This window comes from Amblyomma mixtum, chromosome 3, assembly GCF_055824585.1.
Source record: "Amblyomma mixtum isolate Tamu chromosome 3, ASM5582458v1, whole genome shotgun sequence".
Taxonomy (NCBI): Eukaryota; Metazoa; Arthropoda; class Arachnida; order Ixodida; family Ixodidae; genus Amblyomma; species Amblyomma mixtum.
Window position 1 is genome coordinate 69,350,573 of NC_143014.1, and position 20,890 is coordinate 69,371,462.

The following is a 20,890-nucleotide window of genomic DNA, read 5'->3' on the forward strand; positions in this document are numbered from 1 at the left end:
AGGACTTGAAAAAGGCCGAGGAAAGCAGAGACCGAAAGACATGCCAGTCATTACGCCGAATGCGTTGCTTGTGGGAGGGGATCTAAAGAGGGACAGAGATGGAGCCATGTAGTGGTCACTGAGAAAGATATCTGCAGTGGCCAACCACTTAAGAGTAATGTGACCAGAGCAGTAGAAAGGCCAGGGGTTGTGGAGCGCTGGGAGCAGGTGTCTGCGCTAGTGGGGACGCCGGGGGATGTTGAGGAGCGTGAGGTGGGCCTGCTGAGCCATGGCATGGAGAAGGCGGCCGCCATAAAGGGTCTGCAGGTAACCCCACAGAGTTAACCCTTCCCTTACGAAGGGGCAGAACTCATTTTCTGTAGTATTATGAAAATATATTTCTTTCACACAAATGCTTTATGCATTTACCTCACGATATATCAAAATGTAGCGTAATAGCTGCTCTTTCACAAAATATACAAATTATGCTCAGAAGTTACTGTTTAAGGAAAAAAATTTGTTTTAAAGAATACAAGAAAGTTTAAAAATGCAAATTCATATCAAGGTGAACCAGAAATAAAAAAATTGGAATATAAAAGATGCTGTACAAACTGCCCACTATCCCACACAGAAGTTTTAAAACTTCCAGCTGCAAGTCTTTTTTGGTCATCGTGTCAGTCTACATCAGTTGCTAACAGTCAGCCACCATGGCATTGTGCCACTGAAAAAAGTAATTCCGTTTTGCTGTCAAACGCAAGTACACATCGAACGCCTTGTATAAAATCATTGTTTGATGTTCAGTCTTGTGCTCATTGTGTATAGCTTGCAGTTTCTTCTTTTCCCTGTTTTTTTGGGGGCTGGTGATAGTACAAGTTTATGGAAAGGGTTTGGCTTTGTTTGGCAGGGTCAAGGTCGAAAATCTGCTCAAGAAGCTCAAGTCTAACAGCAGCTTGGAGCCAATTTAGGAATATAATGGTGAGCTTCAGAGTGAGCTCGAAAAAGGATGAAGCTGTTGGCACAAGTGATGTCAATACAGTGGAAAGGTAATATTTTCCACCAATGCACAAACTTCATCAACACATCGTTGTAGTTAATAAGCTGGTCCAACGTTCCCCAACATGCCAACACTGCAGTCTTTGGTCAGGAGAGATTTCAGTACTGTTATCTTGTGGCGGTTAACCTTGCAGCGTATGAACTCATCCGACGTTTATGCCGGATGGTCTATGGACGTGGTAAGAGTTCAGAAACCACCTTTTGAAGGAACACGTCGCGTAATTTGGCTCCTATTCAGAGCAGCGATGAAGTGTAACTTCATATCTAACACAGCTAGCAAAGCCACATCTCCAGTGAAGTCAATATGAGAACCAACACTCAGAAACAAAATTTGAACAATGTAGCTTTACTGGCGGAAGCCTACAGTACATGACCAGAGCTGCATGCCATTCGGGCCAACTGTGCTGATCTTTTTACCTACACCTAAATCTGTTAGCCAACGAGCAGCGTTGAGTCGGAGGTAAACTCGTATGGGGGCACCTCAAGGTTCAGAGGAGCCGGCCCTTTGCGGATGCGGCCAGATGCATCGTAGTGTGACCCGTGACACGGGCAATAGTAGCCACCAAAATCACCCGCGTTGGCGATTGGCACACAGCCCAGATGAGTGCAGACACCTGCATGAAGATGCATAACAGGTCTAAGTATACCAACTTGAGAAAAGCATTACCATAAGAAAAACTGAAAACATGGCATTGGTGTCACACCAACAAAGTGAAACAACCAATAAGGCACAGCCAAGAGTCATAAACCTGTCATAAACCTTTGCATAAAATGCAAAGATAATCTGTTGTAGATGCAGAACATAAAAATAGTGGTGCAAGCATCGGGCCGTAAGAAACAATGCAAAAATCGGAACGAAGTGTTGAGGCAGTTTCAGTGAAAGAATAATTTAAACTGACAAATTACCTTTCAAAGGCATCAACTATAAAAGGCCCATACTTGAAGACACTTTCGAATATGTCTTTTGGTGAGACCTGACTGGCAAAAACGGTGTAAGCAGATGTCAGTTCTGTTGAGACTGTGAGCTCAGGCAGCAGTTAAGGCATTGCATGTGCCACCGCGAAAGGCCCAGGGGCACGTACCGTGTATACTCGTGTATAAGCTGCACTTTTTTTCATCAAATTTTCTCAGGGGCGGGTTATACACAAATCAGGCCTATAGCTACACATTAACACACTGTGGTGCCGCTGTGACTACTGTGTCAGATAATTAAAAACCTGGCGACATATACAAACATTTTATTTCACCATTCACCGCCGTTTTCGTGCCAATCGCCGTCGGACGAGCTCGCCTCACTGGCGTGCTCCCAAAGCTAGTCATCCTCTGTGCTATTTATCGCGTTTGATAGTACTACTAACTCTAAAACTGTTTGAGATGATGTCCGTTGACAACAAACACCACGCGTGCAGAATCCAAGCGCACACTTGCTGGAGGGACGCTCGCTTCAGCCGCCCTGTCTAAGGTTGTCCCGATTCTATTTATGACTACCTTAATAAATACTTTGTACCCAACGGACAGTAAGCTGAGTGGTTTGTAATTTTGCAAGTCTTTAACATCTCCTTTTTGTATGAATTAAGATAATGTTAGCGTTCTTCCAAGCTTCTGGTACGCTCAAGGTCATAAGGCATTGCATATACAGGGTGGCTAGTTTTTCTAGCACGATCTCCCCGCCATCCTTCCAAGAGATCGGCTGTTACCTGATCCTCAACAGCTGCTTCCCCCATCTGGATTGCTCCTAAGGGTTTCTTTACTTCCTCTTTTGTTACTGGCGGGATGTCCCATTGCTGTGTGCTACTGCCTCTCTATTAACGTTCTGACTACATTGGCTACTGTGTAAATTTGTGGACTCTTTGGCTACCTTAACTTGTTTTCAGTTCTTGTTTTTTCCAAGTTAATGTCCACAAGGCATTTTAGTGCTCTTCTGCGCTTGTTGGATGTATGTACTGTGGGATATACAAATATCCTTCATCGCACCCGCGCCGAGGAGGGGAGAGGGGGGCACCCGGCCACTCTCCTCACTCTCAGCTCGGACGTGACGTCACGCCTACGCTCTGGCGTCTTAGGGAAGGGGTGAACGACTCCTCTTGATTGCAACCAGTTGCTCAAGGGGGAGGCAATGTCGGAGGGGTTTAAGGAGAGCTCGCGCGGGAATGAAGGCTGTCTAAGCTCTCTCTCTCTTGCCGCGGCGTGACTGCCCGATTGCCCCGCCGACCCCGCTTCCTGCCCGCGCCTCTCCGGACTATCCATCGCCGGTCGACGACGACTTGGTAAGCTGCTGAACCATATATTATCGGATAGAACATTCTTCCGCAGTGTGCTTTGCCTGGCGCTAGGTTAATAAACGGTTTCCTAGCGTACTCTGTTCGTTGCCTACTTCGTCCAAACCCGCCGTGGCTGTGACTTTGCGCCACGGGTTGGGGACACGAGAACGCCCGCGCATAGCTGGCACGGAAGCTCGCCTTCCCGGCCGGCTGAACGCGGAGTGACCCCATATCTGGCAGCCCAACGTGGGGCCTGCTCTTGGAACATTGGACGACTGTCTGTTCGGTTCGAAGAACGCTCTTTGTCCGGACTTGACAAGTGGTAGGCCTAGTGTGAATTTTGATCGCTAGGACCTGCGGCATGCTTTCTTGAGTGCGAGGTGTATTGCGCTGCAGCATGTTTGAACTTTTCGACATGCTCAGCATATTTTTTTGTCAAGTTTTTCTTCCTGGAGTTGCTTCAAGAACCACTTGGTCCGCATCGAGGGAGCACGGGGCCTAGCGCCCGCGGAGTTGCCGAGCCCGAAGCGAGTGAGTACGGAAGCCGCGTGGGTGGTCCGAGTTTTCTGTATATATTTTCTCGCTGTCTCTCTTTCGACTCTGGGAGTCGCGGCTCCGGGAGCCGGGTGGCCTGGGGCCACGGGTGCCGCTACGAGCTCGCTGGTATTGCAGCTCGGCACCGGGCGCTCCGACACCGTCCGATACGGTGGGCGCCAATCGCTCAGAAGCTGCTTTGTGCAGTGAGTGGGGAGGACCACCCCACAAAGCTGATGTCTCCTCGCGGCTGCGCGCACGAAACCCGTTTCGGGTCTTTCTTTTGTTGGGGGTCGTCGACCGTCACTATGGTTGCGAGGCCTAAGGCTTTTCATAGCTGCCTGCACCTTGTTAAAAGTGACACGACCACCGGACCGTGGTGTTGAGAGGGGGCGCACTTTGCTGGCCGCCCGTTTTTTTTTTTGTAACCTCGCATGAACCGAGCATTCTCGTTCAACTTAAGAAAGGGCTTTGTTCACTCGAACTTTGCGTTGCACAGCCGCCCGACACGTTTTGCTAGCGAGTTGAGCATTGTGCCATGAGGCCCTTGTGTACGCCGTTTCCCCTCCCGTGACCTACGTTAAAGGCATGCGGAGTGTGTTTGGCAATATTTCAGATCCAGCGGAGCCACTCCGGTTTGCTGTCCTGTGCTGTCCGTCTCGCTGCCGCCTGCTGCGACGGAGCGGCCTGTATCCTGTTCGCCGCATCCATCCGGGGCAGCCGTGGCGAGACCAGACAGCAGCCACCTCTGGCTGCTGTTACCCTGCAGACTACTGCAGAATCTTGGCCTGCAGTGGTCAACCGGCCCTCCTCTTCGCGGGCCTGCGGACACGTAGTCCGCGGGCCATGCGAGTCATCCCAGCGGAGACCTTCACGCCGCCTTCGGAATACCGCGGAAGACTGCGTGCACGCTGTCAGCGTGACCTCCGCTGCAAGACCTGCCTCAAGTGCATGAAGACCAGGAGACTCCTCCATAGCATGTAACTTGCAGGCGCGTGGGTCTGTTTAAGGTTGGGGGGATGTGGGGACGCCTTCGTCCCCTGCGTTTGCTTTCCCGCATTGCACACCCCACTGTTGTTAGCTCCCCCCGAAAAGCACTCCTCTCAGTTCGGTTACTTTTAACGAACAGGGGAGGGCGCTCGCGTCGCAGCGACACCAGCGCCACGGATGGCGTTTTGCTGCGCGCACACGAGGGATAGCTGGCTCTCTTCTCCCTGGGCCCGGGAAGCGTGTTGGACGTTCACGCGCAAAGCTCCGCTCTTCGCCGCGGGCGTCCTCGTGTGGAAACGTGTTCCCCTCAGCTCGTCCCGTCCGGCCTCGGAGATATTCCCTTTGCCCTAGCATGGGCGAACGTTCGCTCGTAGCTGTGCTGGTGAGTCGGACATCCTCGATTCCTCAGTGTATTTTGTTGCTAGCTGGCGTTATTGTTGTTATAGCAATAAATGCCTTCTTTGTGTAAGCCAGTGTGTCGTTCCTTTGTTCCCACAGAGCAAGGCCCGCCGTGGTCGGCGTGCGCTCGGTAGCGTACGCAACCACGGGGTGGGGTCCGCGTGGCTTTGAACTGTGTCAGCCGCGGTTAAACGGGGAGAACGGATTTATCTCCCCCATTCAAACCCCACAGTACGCATCTTTCAACACTGAGGAGCTGTTTCAGGCAGTGACACATGAGTCACGGTTAGTGAAGATTTCCTGTTTCTTTTTGTAGCTGGAAAAATTATTGGGGCGCAAAATTTATTTTTATGCGTAACTTAGTCACTTTAATTCGAAACATTTTTCTGCACAAGATACAAACAGTGAACTCTCATTATTAAGAAACATTAATGACTTTTTCACATTTTTCCTTTCTAACATTTGCCCTTTTTTTTCTAAGTTTTGCTGTCATCTTGACTAAATTTTTCCATTTTACAATTCTTCTCATGGATTACAATTCTGCATTTACGCTTTTAATGACTATCATTCAAAAGAACATTGATTTTAGATGTGCTCATACTTTCCAGCATTTTCCAATTGAAATATTTGGAGAAAAAACAAAAGTGTAACACCTCTAAAAAATAGCTGCTTTCGAAGTTGCAAACATTTTTTTGTAGCACAAGGTATTTGTCTGTCAAAGCAATCAAACTTTCAGATGCTTCATGCAATAAAACAGGGAATGTTTTGCATAGTTCAGAATTTCTGGAATATTTTTTCCTTTTGTGTTATTAGCCTATCAACAAAAATTTTCAGCAAAATTTGTATTAAAGAAATAAAATTCGAATGCACACGATCAAATTTTTCCAGTAAAAAAAATAATAGAAAGAACGTACAAGAAATGCCCACTTTCCCCGTTTTACATATAGATTTAACAGGCTACTGTTGTGCGCTTGCGGCGCTGCGTGGGGAGTCAACTTATCTGGTGCACGTTTTTTTTGCAGCTTCTGGAATTGCCACGAGCCCCTTCAAAACATCGCCAAAATCTGAGAAACTGTTTCTCCGCTTCTCTAGTAAGGACTGCCTGAGGTACCATTCCTTTACTGACTAAATTGCGCTACTCTTTGGTGCATTTCTGATTAAAATTTTATATTATGAATTTTGGTTATATCGAACTACTATACTATTTTTAACCTGTTCACTATAACGCAGTTTGACTGTAGCAACCAATTACAGCTACTAGTGTAAATTTCTAATATGAAAGATACATACCAATAATAACCAACCACTCCGGGTTCTGTACACGTTCATTGTCATGCTGTGGATCCCGAAGAGAGCTCATGTCCACCGTAGCCTCCCTGCTGATCTCATCACTGGTTCGATGACGCACAAACAGTGGCTTGCCCCGCCACTTGAAGGTGGCATTCTTGCCTTCTGGGATGTCGCTCAACTTTACTTCAATCTTGGCCATGGCCAGAACATCAGCCGAGGCAGACAAGGCCATCACGAATTTTGTCACGAGAGACTTCGCAGCATATGTGCCCCCCATGGCTCCAACTGCACATGAATGCAAAAGCAAATGTTAGTACTACATTGAATGCAACAAAGTTTTCATGCTTGCTGCCGTGCTGCTTCAAACTGATAACTAGGCCTGACTAAGCATTCAAATTCTATACATACTTGAAGCAATGATTAACCAAACAATTATATTCCCAGAGTCTGAATCCACAAAAAGGTGAACACACTAAGCAGTTATTTATACAAGTGCCCTCAAGCTTTGCATCACAGGGCATTTTATTTATGCTGATGGCTACAACACTGCTTTTTTCCCATTAAACCCGTCTGCTAACAGGCTTTGGTATACCTGACTGTCTTCTGTTCCATGGTGCTTTCATTAGCGAACCAATTTATATGCATGTGCCACAATTCAGTGATCCACACCAAGTGAGTTCCACTGTGTAAGTATGCACATATGGCAAAGATAATAGATCCCGCCATAAAGCAAACAAGATAACTGTCTTCATGAACAAGGTGTCCTTTGAATATTACCTGCGGTCTACACGTTACTCACTGCAGGACTGCATAACATGTTTGCTAGGAAAAGAAATGGGGAGGTATCTTTTTTTGAAGCATGAGAAATTTCACAGCGAGAAGCTGTTACACAGCTGTTCTGGTTGGTTGGTTGGTTTATGGGGTTTAACGTCTCAAAGCGACTAAGGCTATGAGAGACGCCGTACGGACAAACAGATGACAGCAGTCTACTGCTTCAAGGAGTAAAGCAGAAAAACTCTTCAGTGTAAGAAAACTTCATCCCCAAGTAAAATCTGGACCATCCCCAGTGCAAGCAGAGCAGCTTCATTTTCAGATTCCTTACACATTTCAGCCATTGCCACAGCTGCGTAGAAGATGCATGCGCAGCTGCTCTCGCTGCCCAAAATACAAGAGAATCGTGAGTCTTGCAAAGACTTAAGCTCATTTTGGCAAATTATTGTGCAAAAGTTAGAAATAAAATGTGAATGCTGCATGTGATTCTTTTTAACACTAGTTTTCCAGCCATCAGTGCACTGAAGTAGTCGAAACCGAAACTGACAGGAGTTTCCCATCCCTGACTGGCAGCAACAGGATGAGTGGCAACAAGACCATGCTGTGCATCAATCTGGGTGCGAACGTGATAGACTTCATGGCCAAACCGAGCATGAGCTTCACGCTGAATTAGTTGTGTCATTATTCAACCATCGCAATTTTTTTGCCAGTTTCTCTGCATCTCAAATGCAATGCTTGGCATCTGATGTTTGAACACTCAAGTTGTCTTTTTGCATCTATATGCCACTATGTTCACTTCAGCTGAAATCTATTTCCCTTTCTTCATCCTCGTCTATAAACTTTCTTGACTGTGTAATTTAATTGTACTGTGATGAAGAAGTGCCCGCGCGGCAGCGGGACTGCTCTCGGCGAGCGCGCGCTTCCTGTTGGTGCCGTTGGAACCAGTGCCTGTCGGTGAACGCCGTTCCGCGCTTTGTGCTTTGTATCGAGCTGTGCTTTGTGCGTTGTACCCGAAAAACCCATTACAGTACACATAATGGAATAAATGCACCAAGTAATATATCTAGAAGTAAAAAGACCCAGCAAAAAAAATGCTTCACAAGGCTTTCACACAAGCCAGTCCCTTCCTGTGTTCTTTTTTTTCCAACTCCCCATCACCCTTTGTTGTTGCAGTTCAGTCAGTGAAACTAAAAGGCCACAGCTGACATCCTTTTCCTTACACTGAAGTAGTAGGAAGCCTTTGGCAAAGAAGATATAAAAGATTCATCATGACAGCATACGACTTGTCACTCGCAGATTTCCAGGAGCATTGCATGTGCTCTGCTGAGCCTGTCCCTGTACCTTCCCATAGGCTTGCACCTTTGAACAGAGAAGGCCCAGTATATTTCAGGGTTTCTTCAACAAATAGCTTACGATCCTGATTAGTTACTGGTGTCATACACACACATAAAAAATATAATAAAATTCACTCAATGCTGTTGCATGATGAAAAGGTAGATAGGGTTCAATACACTTGGCACATGAAAAATGTGTAACGATTCCAGGTTGGAATATGAAATCTCTGAACACAGCTCTCCTTACACAAGAGGGAAAACCTCAACTACGGGGAGGAAAGGGCGTAAACTCCGCTTACATGTTACCCCTTTAAAGCCAGTGCAGTAAGGTCCGACATCAAGCTAGCTCAGCAATGTCAGACCTCCCTTTGGAGTAGGGGGCCTTGTTCGGGTGGCACAAACCCTTCCTGTTCAGTGTAGGGGGTTTTCCCACCCAGAGGCGTTTTGTTAACATGACTGGCAACAAAACTGGCATTCATACTGCTGCATGATTTCTCCTCTCGGTACAATCTTTCCATGTGGTTTTGCCTTCGGGAAAAAGCACATGGAAAACCACATGGAAACCACATGCTGCATCAGTATAGGCATGCCACATCATTCCCGAAGGTGCTACTTTGCCACTGTTAGCCAATGCTGGTGTAGGCAAGCCGAAGTATGTCACATGACCTGGCAAGTAAACCAAGCATAGATTAATAGCAACTGGAAAATTAACACTCTGTTGAAATTAACTCGCAACAAGAATGATTCTTAGCTACCCAGCAACGGCAGTGCAAGCAGCTGCCTTCCCACTATTTTACTGGGCAGGAGCTGATTCATGCAATGTTCTAGCATACGAATTTTCTTCTTGTCCTTTATGTTGACACAAAGTGGATACATAGCCGAGAAAGTAACAGACATGCCAGGACATGTAAACAAACATATGCTATTATAGCATACCGCAATCTTCGCTGCGCACTACTGAAAAAAAAAAAAACGCAGTAAAGTTACATAACTAAAGGTACAGTCTACTGCTGGAGACAAGCATTAAAATACTGGCATTCTCTGTGATCACAATTACCAGCGCAGAACTGAGTTTTAGCAGGAATTTATATTTTAACTTAGCAAAGGCCAGGCCAGATTTGACTAAGGCACCACACTATGTTCAAACTACGTGGGTCTGGTAGCGGTAGGGCTATGTTGCCTAGAGTGGACATGCTACAGTTTCTAGATGGGCCTGAGCACAATACAGGGGTTTATTTTCGTTGCAAGAAGCTTTAGATCCCCAAATTTTTTTTCTCTTGCAACTAGTCACTGCATCTTGCACAATGTAAGCCTGCCTTTTCATCATTTCTTAAAATGTTTTGAAAAAGCAGACTGTCACTAAGCTGACTAACACAACCATCAGCAGTGATGCAACAGGCAAAAAGACGGTTGCTCGTATCGGTGATAGATATCAGCAGTCTTATTTAATTGGCAGTTTTTCAAAACCACCTTTAAAGGACTACAGTACAGATTTAATAAAACATACGCACCTCGGCTAATGTGAATGTGACGCATATTGTCACTACCCTGCTCGGCAGTAGTCATGTCTGATGTCAGAATTTGCAGAAGATTAATGCAAGAAAGCAAAATTCCCAATCATGGTTTATGTTATTCTGCCCGGTTTCCAAGTCCCACAGCTGGATATATGTTTATTTGGGCAAGGTTCTTTGAAATGGAGCAAAGAAAATATGGCTGATAAAAGTCAGTAGACTCTCCCTTTAAGTTAAGCATTTTTCACTCATGCTGCTAGACCAGATAAAACCAAGATTAAAGCAGAAATCTGAGAGCTTAGCAGCCCACTAATGGCTTTAAGTTAAGTGAGGGAAACTTAAAAACAAGGACGTGGCAAGACTACAAAGGCGCTGTTACATCTGGTCTCGTCCTTGTTTTTAGCAGTGTTTCTCTCACTGATGCACTAACTAGCCTACCAAAATGCCCTCTTGCAACAGCAATAAAAACTAGTTGCTCAGTGCCCAACCACAAAAATCATATCAGACGCAGTTACATTTTTGTGAGTGAGCAATTGGAGCCACAAGCGGAATCATGAGAGCTGTTTCAGAAATTAATGCAGCACTTTTCAATTTCCCAGATGAATAATTGCAACTAACATCACCCTCAGCACCAGCATAAAGCTACAAATTAAAGCTTGCAGATTTCTCAAAACTACACAGATGAAGTAAAGGTCTCCTGCTCTGCAACAGGGGCAAATTTCTGGGCCACTCTTGAAATAGACAGCTGTGGGGGCAGTCTTATTTGCACTACGTGTTTCTTGAGTGTTCATAGAAAAAATGGAAGCCCAATTCAATTTTCCCACACATACTTTTCTGCAAAGGGGAGGGTGCATTTGCCCGCATTGTCTGCCTCCCCCCCCCTTGCGCCTAAATCTACCCCTGCTCTAGAAATTACGCCCGAGGCAGACCCCAACCAGGACATGGTGGTAGTTCTAGCAATCCAACTAGCCAAAGTGGTTAGCACTAGGCAAGACTAGGTCGCAATGATGAACTTGAGCGGGCACAATGCCACTCCAAATCTCCTAAGGAGTAGCATTCCCTTGAGCAGATTGGACTAGGCCCAATTTAATTCTTCAGTCTACAGTGAAAGGATGGCGCATGCACGAGTTCAGACACAGAACGGATCAATGTTAGAACAAAAAATTCACTTTATTCTATAACAACACATTGATTCGTGACTGTGACTGCTATCAGAGATGCGCAACTATGCACGCCTAGTTTATACACTTCAAAAGCTCAGATGTGGGCGTCATTAAGTTACTATAGCCGTGTTGTCGCTGCAGTATGCGAAGTAGAATAGCTCAGTTTGGTACTATTTAGAGCAGTGATTCATTCGTATCTCGCTACGCAGATCCACTAATCGCATGCGAAAAAGGAGTGTTGAAAGGCTTGGAATTTAATATTTTAGCGAACAGCCGACGTACACTTAGTATCAGTTTAAAATACTCAGCAAGCAAAAGTAAAGCTCCATCCTTACCTCCGAGAACAAGGTAGGTCTGCATTTTGCTAGACACCTGGACGTCCCGTGACGACTTCGTAGGATCTAAGCTCGCTTTCTTCCGGTAAGCGGAAAAATCTGGCACCTTTATGTCGGTGTGAGCCATTCGTACTTGCGCCGGGGCTGTATGGGAGCAAAAGAAACCACATGCTAGCACAGCACAAGGAGATCGAAACTCCCTATCAAGGTCATGAACGCAGAGACCACGAGCAAAACATCGCGTGCGGATACATCGCACTTGATTGGCACCGCTTATTTGCAGTAGCACTTTATTTTATAAGAAAATGAACTGCCACAAACCAACCTGTAAAGCTTCCTGAGCAAGCGAGCAGCTCCCTGGTGGGCAAAGACTTCGCAAGGGCATAGTGCGAGAGCTTGGCAGGCGGAGGTGGCCTTTTCTCTTCATTTTTCAGCTCAACAACAGGAGTTACCGGCTGGACCTGTGACGCTACAGTTTTAGATGAAGCCTTTACGTAATTAGCAAGGTTAGCGGCGCGTCCTTTAACGCTAATCATTTTTTTTTAAATCACCGAACCCGGCGACACCACTGAATGACCCACGAGCGAGTACACCGGAAAAGGGTGCCGGAGATCGGAGCTACGGTCCGGAAATGCGCGCATCATGCGCCACCGTGGCCACCACTAAACACACAGATGAAAATGGACTTCTTTAAAGTCTTGCTTAACACAAATGCATAAAAATTAACCGCATACATTTTTAAGGTGCACATTTTTTTTGTGGAATAATTTGCGCCAGTAAATGTGCCTCCCCTCGATGGTCTCTGCGGCTACTGGCTACTGTGGCTGTGCGTCGTTTCGGCGTCTTTGGAGTGTTGGAGAGGGAGATACGGGAAAGGGTTCAAAGGAAGGGGCGGTCAGTGGTGTCTTGGGTACCAGCCGAAACCACGAAGCCGGCAGTGCAAGGTTCAGTAAGTAGAAGCCGGCTGAGCATATATCAGGTAATAAACTTGCGCCTTGCGCTACTGAATCTTGCTTTCCTGCGACAAGCCTAGAAGGCTTATTCATAGCGTATATTTTATCGTTTTATTTGCATGCATTCAACGAAGCTTCATTGCTGACATGGCAACAGGAGATGACCGTTCGAACAGAAAGGTAGCCTTGATTTCGGGGATCACCGGCCAAGTAAGTGTACAACTGTCATGTCACTCGGCCTAACGCCAAGTTTGCTTTCTGTGCATAATGTGGTGATCGTTTTCATGCCTGATTGCACGCGTATACGTGGCGAAAGAGACGCGCAAATTTCACCATCACCGTGTGGCACAACGTTAAAGTTTTCTGTGCCGTTGAAATAGCTCGTGAGGTGCTTCCTATTTCGTTGCTTTTTCTTTTCTGAATCCTGTTTCGAAAACGCGCGGCAGCGCGCGCCTGGAAGTTGTGTAGCGTGGCTTTTTGGGCTTGTTGGTACTTTTATTCTCCTGAAGCATCACATTTATACGCCAGAAAACAGGAATCACATGTGCCAACAGTATCAATTCCTTAAAAAAGAGAGCTCTTTATCTGAGAGGAGAATGGAAGGTGTGTTTACACACGCGCATCCTGACCTATTTATCTTTTCAGCTTTTCAGCCCAAATTTGTTGGAAGTTGCGGTTTTATCATATGAAGTATGTACCTAGACAATGTTCCTTTGAAAAATCGCTCTTCATCAGGGGTGCATGTGGGAAAAAGCACTTCGGTAAAAATGTGGGCTTGCTAAAGATTTGGTGTTAGCAATCAACTTTTCTTGGGCCATATTATTCACTAGTACTGCTCAAGAGAGCATAAGAAAGACTACCTTAATGTTCAAGCAGTGAACAATAATCTCACTGCTATCATTACGGAGTGTGCAGTAGTAGTAGGCAGTAGGATGGTTAGACAGGATACCGGCAAGCTCTCAGGAGACTGAAACTCTGATTAAGAAGTATACTAATTAAAGCATTCAAGCCTCTAACCCCACAGGCAGAATAGAACTGGCAGAGTTATCAAAGCTAATCAAAAAGCGAAGGTAACTGACATAAGGGTTTAACATGGAAAGAATCGAGCATGCTCGAAAGATCAGAGGAAGTCTAAAGGTAGTAAAGAGCAAACTAGGCATAGGTAAAAACAGATGTGTGCGCATTAAAGGGACACTGAGGAGAAATTGAAGCTGGCTTGTATCGACAGAATACCAGCTCCTGATTACAAAAACGCCACTTATACTGACAACAAAGCTCTTGTAACGTAGAAAAGAGCAAGAACCAAAATACAGGTGTCGCCGCCACAGGCCAAACTCGCAAGTACAAGTGTGATGACGTCATAGGACAAAACAATGTTGCTAGAACCAATGGTTCTAGAAATACTAGAACACGAGAAGCCACGAATCACTGAGGCGCAGCCAATGCATGCGCAAATCTCCTTGACGTCGCCAGATGGCGCCACGTATCCGGCAGCTACGCGCGTGCCTGCAGCATGGGGACCAATCAGCGCCTGCTCTCCGGCAGTAGGCGGGCTCCCGGTATTCCGCTAGCGGTAACAAGGTACACAGTATGCTAAGGGTGTCTATTTGCTAGAACTACGTTGACTACTTCGAGAACGAGATCCATCGTAACGCTGGCAAAACGCCGGTGCAAACGTAAACGAAGCGACGGTAGCGTCGTAGCGACGGCCGCAATAGCCGATAGATGCCTTCAACGTGCTGCCGGCGGTAGCTTTCTTTTCGGCTGCTGCCAGGCCGCACTGCTAGCCGTCAGAAATCACGGAGTCTGCGTTACGTCATGTGCACGTCATGTTTCACATCACTTAGTCCTGTGTCGTCATAGGAGAATCCCAAGTTTGAATCAGAGCGGCGGGAAAAACTTTGTCAACTTCGAATCCAAATTTCATAGAAATAAATGCTTCTTTCGCTGCCGGCCAAGTGCCAACAAAGCCATGAAATGCCAAACTATCGGATTTTGCTGTAAAAAAAATAATGATAGAGCTCTCCTCATTGTCCCTTTAAGGCACAAAGACGGAACTGTCATTTGCAGTATGGATGAGATAGTTAAAGTAGCCGAAGAGTTCTGCACAAGTCTTTACAGTAGCCAGTGCAATCAGGACATCAATGAGAGAGCCAGTAGTGCACAGCAATCAGACATCCCGCCTAGTAACGAAAGAGTAAGTACAGAAAGCCTCGATGAAAAGAAAGAAGGCCTCGATGTCTGTGGTGTTTCGTTTCTGAGCAAAAGGTTGTAGTTTCAATACCCAGCCACATTTCGATGAGAATAAAGCACAAAAGTACTCTTGCCTACATTTCAGAGCACTTTAAAGGTCCCCACTTCTCAGTTCTTTATAAATTTGTGTGCCATCGCAGTGGCTCAGTGGTTATGGCACTTGGCAGCTGACCCAAAAGATGTGGGTTTAATCCTGGCCATGGCAGTCGAATTTCGATGCAGGCAAAATTCTAGAGGCCCGTGTACTGTGCGATGTCAGTGCACGTTAAAGAACCCCAGGTGGTCGAAATTTCCGGAGCCCTTCACTATGGCGTCCCTCATAGCCAGAGTCTCTTCGGGTTAATCCCCCATAAACCCTTTACAAATTTGCAGCCTTCCATGGCAGCATCCCCCATAGCCCGCATTGTAACTTCTGCAGCTATATTTTGTAATGTTTCTTTTCACTGCTTGATCTTTTCTTTTCTTGCCATTAATTGGCCTTTTTTGATACTGGAGTGGGAAATGACATTGCTTGTTTAGCTATTTGTCTTAAAATCACATGTCACAACTATAAGTGGTGGAAGAGCGAAAGAATGGATTGGGAATTGGGAAAAGAATTGTTGCAAAAGACAACCTTCAGTTGTACAAATTCACTTATCTAATCCTGTAAGTGCATGAGACTGTTACTGCTACTTCAAGCTCTTGATCATTTGTCTCATGCTTGAGGACCGGTTAGCCTCTTTGGTTTGCCATTTGATAGGATGTCAAACCTGTGCTGCTACAGTGGTCATTGATTTGTTCGTCAGACCGGGACAGCTGCATTACTTGAGAAATCATTAAAGCTTTCTTTCTGTAGCTGTGTAGCTGCACTTTGGTAAGTTGTAAAACTTCTGGTTCAGCGTGACTGCCAAAAATCCTGGGTCCACTGCTAGAAAAAGGCTCTGGAATTTCATTGATGTTCATGGCACGTACCTAGCGGACCGGAAGTATAACGTCACATGATGCCTGCTCCACGGGCCAACAACTGGTTTGTGGTCCATGTTGTGAGTCCACGTTTAGGGAGCGATCTTTTGGCTGGGTGGAGGGGTAATGTGCACCTGTGTTACCAGCACTACCTGTCCTCCCTTCAAACGCAGAATGTCAAGTATCTCAAAAAGGAGGTCAAAAAGGAGATCTTATCACCCCTCTACCAAACCACAGTCGGGAAACGATGCGGTCTATCCTGCCCTGGAGAGCGTTTGTCGGTCATGCCAGTTATCGCCTGCACCATGTGCATCGATCATCAATTACTGTGAAACTAGATCAAATGCTGCAAACTAAAGCACGTGTGCCTGCTGCACCAACCCTGCGTGCTTTTAAGATGAGCGGTACCGCTGTGCCACCACTTGCTTTCTTGGTCTGCCATGGCGACAGCCGCATTCCACAGAGGCACTGCGAAGCAGACAGTGTGTCCTGTCCCTGCTTTTTTTTTGCTCAAAATTTGGCTCTCACTAAGACTAAATGAGCGTGGACAGTGTAGGATGAATTCTACCTTGTGGAAGTCCGATCTCTTGTTTAGTCCACTTAATGTGACCGTTGGGATGTAATAAAAGAACTGTGCATGTGGTCATGTTACTTGTGAGCTCAGCTGTATTGGTGGATTCATGTAAATTTGTGGCAGAGGTCTTACTGAAGGTTTTATCTTTGGGAAGGATGGGTCTTACCTTGCAGAGTTTCTTCTTGCAAAAGGCTACGAAGTTCATGGAATAATCCGAAGGTCAAGTTCCTTCAACACTGGTCGAATTGAGCACCTGTACAAAGATCCAAGGACTCATCAGCAGGGGTGTAAGTAGTCTACTCAAACATTATTGTATGATCAGTGCAGTCTATGTTAACTAAGTAGACTGCTGCTCTACTGTGTTATTCATTTTGTGCCCCTGTAATAATTTTTAATGGGCTTTTTATTATTTTTTGGTTAATTACGAATGCAATGCATAGACCACAACCTAATGCTATTAGCAAGGTGTGTGACTATATGTTCAGTTTGTCAGAGGCTCTCAGGGGATGCGTTTATATTTGCATCTCTATGATGCGTCTGTTTTGGCATCATATGTGGCTAAAGTGACGTCAAAACTGGTCATAAGCACTTTTTATTAGAGCAGTTGCTGGGGAAACAAACATAATAGAGTGTTGCCGGGCTGTATTCTGAACCAGAGTCTTCAAGGTGGAGCATTCTTGGGGAACTCTGCTTGAAGCTGTGTCAGAAAAAAAACTTTATGACCCTACTAGTTTTACCTCCTTCAGCTTTGCATTATAAGTAGTAGTTACTAGTGGTGTCGAAAACTGAGGGTATTGTGCCATTTTCCCAAAGAGGTTGAACAATTGAAACTGCAAGAGCTACATACAAACTCAGTGTTACCTCTGTAGGAGTGGGTACATTCAGTGCTGCTGTAGCCTGTTTGACACAAAAGGAGAGGCATCTAAACTCTGCTTTGAATTTTAGTAGGTTGGATTGGACACACTTTCTGCAATGGCTCTGTGGTTATGGCATTCAATTGCTGAGCCCATGATCGTGGGGTAGAATCCTGGTAGTGGCAGGTGCATTTTCATAGAGGCGGAATGCTAAAGTTTAGCACATGCGCTGTACAACATAAATGTGTGTCACAGAACCAAGGGGGTTGAAATTAATCCAGAGCCGTCCACTGTTCCATGTTACTATACCATACCATCTTTCCTTGTAGCAACCATGCTGTATATATGGGCTGTTACAGTGGTGGTCAGAATAATACAAAGCACACTTCAGCAGTGAAACTCCTCTCATCCATTACCGAGCAAAAAATGAGATGTTTTTTATTTACGCAAGTAACTGCCACTTGCGCATAAACTACCTAGCCTTCCAATTTCCTTTACACAATGCGAGGGAAGAGGTAGAATGCTGAAGTGTGCTCCGTAGTATTCTGGCCATAACTGTACTTGGTGCTATCTGCGGTCAGAGTGACACTATATAATATGTATATTTCAACTAAAGTTTTAGATTTGTTGCGCTCACTGTCATGGACTGGCCACTTTAGCCGTTCCTTTTGTTGGCGCAGAGTCACGGGTTCAGTCATGTTCATAGCAGCTAGTCTTTCCTTTTCCTAAAGCTTTATATGCCATGTAAAGAGCCTTCCAAAAAATTCGAATACTCCAGAAATTGGCACACAAGGCAGGCATTCACCGTCCCGCGTAAGCTCCTTGTCTTTATTCCCCCCTCTCCAGTGACCAGGCCTTTGTGCCATCTCCACTTAATAAAGATTGCTCATTTGCTCACTTGTTCAGTATTGCTTTGGAACATGAACCTGTGCAAATTGTCCTAATGTAAGTGAGATGTGCTACTGTTAAAAATAGCAGTGCCATAGCCCATATAGTATAAATTTTCATGCTTGTAATTGTGTGAGGTTTTTGCACTTCTGTCACCATTGCAGCCCTCATCAATGTTGCTGAACTGCTTGTTGTAGTGGGCATGGTAAAACGTCAGGCTCTCTTGTCTGTGTTGCTTGCCAAAAATAAGTCAAACCTCGATGTTACGAACACGGACGTTACGAATCATTGTCTATAGTTTTACTTTACCTTTACTTTGTATATCGAACGTGGTTGACTAGGTAGTAAAAATAACTTTTAGGCCTTTACGCCATCGTTTTTATACACATTGTTTTTCAAATTTTGCTCAAACCAATTTTTCCATACCTTGAGCTTGGCGCATGATAGCCTTAGCCGCTTATGCGTCATTAAAACCAACACAACACAACACGAACGTGGTTGGCATTAAAACAGAAATATCGAACTCCTCAGCGTCAAGCGGTGCCCGCTCGGATGGCATGTGGTGGGCTTCGCCGCATTACACAAGTGACTGGTGGTGGTGCGGCAAGTGTTCGCACCAAGGTTCGCGTTTTTTTTTTTTTTTTAATAGCTGTAGCGTTCTTATCCTGCACTCGCCAGTAACGCCACAGAAGATAGAGCGGCGTGAAGGGTTGAAAGCCAGGCGTTCAGCACGCGTTGCGCATCTCGCACCCGTCAACAGCGCTCCTTTAATCGGTGGCGTAACCATCCTGCGCTCATGTCGGCTGTCACGGAAGTGCTGAAAATGGCAATAGCTTTCGCTCTGACGTACCATTTTCTACGTGACACGGGTGTAATGCGAGAAAGCCATCCTAGCTGGTGCGTGACTGGCTGCTGTTGCGTGCTGGTGATGTTGTGCGGGGAAGCCAACCTAACCGTTGCTCAGTTTCTTTGCGGCCTTTTCGAAATCGCCGCGAGCACCTTCAAAATGGCGTTAAAATTTCAGAAAAGGCCTCCCTGTTTCATCGGTAAGCATCGCCTGAGTTTCAGTCCTCTTTCGAGGACTAAACTGTGCTGCTTCATCATCAGCCTGACTACGCCCACTGCAGGGCAAAGGCCTCTCCCATATCTCTCCAAATAACCCAGATCTGTGCCAGGTGCGGCCGCCTTATCCTCATAAAATTGCTTATCTCATCCACTTACCTAACTTTCTACCGCCCCCTGCTATGCTTCCCTTCTCTTGGAATCCACTCTGTTATTGTCAACGACCATTTGTTGTATTGCCTTCATATTATATGCCCTGCCAATGCCCATTTCTTCTTATTGATTTCGATTAGGATACCATTAACTTGCGTTTGTTCCCTGACCAACTCTGCTGTTTTGCTGTCCCATAACATTGTGCTGCTTATGCGTGCATTTCTAGCAAAATTTTGTATTGCAAATCGAAATATTTTAAATTTTTTACATCCTCACTCTAACGAAGTTTGATTGTGAAATTAAAATTGTTCACCTGTAAGAATTGACCAAGCATGCCGGCTTGCTATTGAAGTCGTTATTGTGTTTAGCACATCTTTTGGACCTCGGGGCACTTGTAAATTCTTTCCTTCATGAGCGATTGTATGACTCAATCACGCTAAGTAGTCTTAGTTGAGTATTCTGGCAACAGAAATGGGGTAAAGAAATGGAGGACAGGCTCCGTCTTTGAAAAATGGTAATGGTGGCTTGATTTGTGCTTTTGCTGGCTGTGTGTGGGGCACGTGCATGCTACAAACTTGTATTAAAAAACAGACGAGTTGCAAAACTTACAAGTCAGCTTCCTTGTGTGGCAGAAATTTCTGCACCATGTTGGCATGACCTTATTTGGGGCATGCAGTAGTTAAGAGCAACTAGTCGACTGCAGCGGTGTCGCACCGGGGGGGGGGGGGGGGGGGGGGGGGGGGGGGGGCTTGTTGTCGTTTGCTTCACCAAGAAAGGCTTTGGTTCAGGGCCCCGATAGGCGACATGCGTGAATATGTGGAAATGTAGTAGCAAAACCTCTTCGGTACATTCCCATTTCATACGCTCAAAATCGTTAGCAATGCAGTATATCCCACTGAGTTACCGCTTGTCCTCTGGTTATTAGGTTTTCCGATAATACAGTTTCCCAGTAAGTGCATTCATAATTCTTCTAAAAAACTGATCTTATGATATGTTTAGTGGCTATCCAAGCATGGGCGAGCGTGCGAGCATATATGCATATATGCATTGCAGCAAGCATCAAAAAAATGACGAGAGAGACTACGGAGGAAATTCCGGCTACCTACTTTGCCCCTTGATTGTCTGTTATGGACTGGACACATTGCTGTTTTTCACTCTAATGATATGCAAATGAGGATAGAAGTCTACAAGCACTATAAAAGCTCTTCAGATCTTTTGCCAACAGGTCCTTACTGACCTTTACATGATCATCTTCACAACAGCACAGGGACATGGACAATCAGAGGAACATGTAGACAGGGTGCTGACTTACAACTGAACATGGTTGTATAGACATGTAGACATGGTCACTTGTAATTCTGTGCTGTCTGTGTTTTTCTTTGCTCATCTGTTTGTGCACTGTTCCAAAAATGTCGCACCAAACTTGCCCAAGCTTCCACTTTAAAGGAAGTGTCAATAGAGACGGCTTGCATAGTCACGGCAGGCACCTTGTTGGCAAACCAGGAGGTTGAGGTTGTTGTAAGCCACTGGTGGGGTTAGCTGCACTGGTAGACTAATCAAGACTACAACAGTCAACCTGCGCGTTTCTATA

At 45.7% G+C, this 20,890-nt stretch overlaps 2 protein-coding genes across 3 annotated transcripts in view; one reads left to right on the forward strand and one right to left on the reverse strand.

Annotated features, from left to right (window-relative positions):
• Positions 1-1,362: 1,362 nt before the first annotated feature.
• Positions 1,363-12,237, reverse strand: RFeSP (Rieske iron-sulfur protein). Its single transcript, XM_089579571.1, has 4 exons — positions 11,946-12,237; positions 11,621-11,764; positions 6,507-6,791; positions 1,363-1,646 (listed from the first exon to the last, which is right to left on the reverse strand). Exons 1-4 carry the CDS (start codon positions 12,154-12,156, stop codon positions 1,465-1,467), a joined length of 822 nt encoding a protein of 273 aa, XP_089435697.1. The 5' UTR covers positions 12,157-12,237; the 3' UTR covers positions 1,363-1,464.
• Positions 12,238-12,439: 202 nt separating this feature from the next.
• Positions 12,440-20,890, forward strand: part of Gmd (GDP-mannose 4,6 dehydratase) — a 43,246-nt gene continuing 34,795 nt past the window's right edge. The window contains exons 1-3 of one of the 2 annotated variants that reach the window (XM_089579569.1): positions 12,440-12,599; positions 12,708-12,783; positions 16,497-16,629. In XM_089579569.1, the coding sequence (XP_089435695.1) occupies positions 12,721-12,783; positions 16,497-16,629 (196 nt within the window). In that variant the 5' untranslated portion in view covers positions 12,440-12,599; positions 12,708-12,720. Of the gene's footprint in view, positions 12,600-12,707; positions 12,784-16,496; positions 16,630-20,890 lie in introns of those variants that run through there. The other variant, XM_089579570.1, reaches the window with a different exon arrangement.

Coding starts and splice junctions, on each gene's coding strand:
- RFeSP (XM_089579571.1), bottom strand. CDS start 12,156: ATGATTAGCGTTAAAGGACGCGCCGCTAACCTTGCTAATTACGTAAAG. Junction 11,765..11,945: donor TTGCTCAGGAAGCTTTACAG/GTTGGTTTGTGG, acceptor GCTCCCATACAG/CCCCGGCGCAAGTACGAATG. Junction 6,792..11,620: donor GACCTACCTTGTTCTCGGAG/GTAAGGATGGAG, acceptor ATTCATGTGCAG/TTGGAGCCATGGGGGGCACA.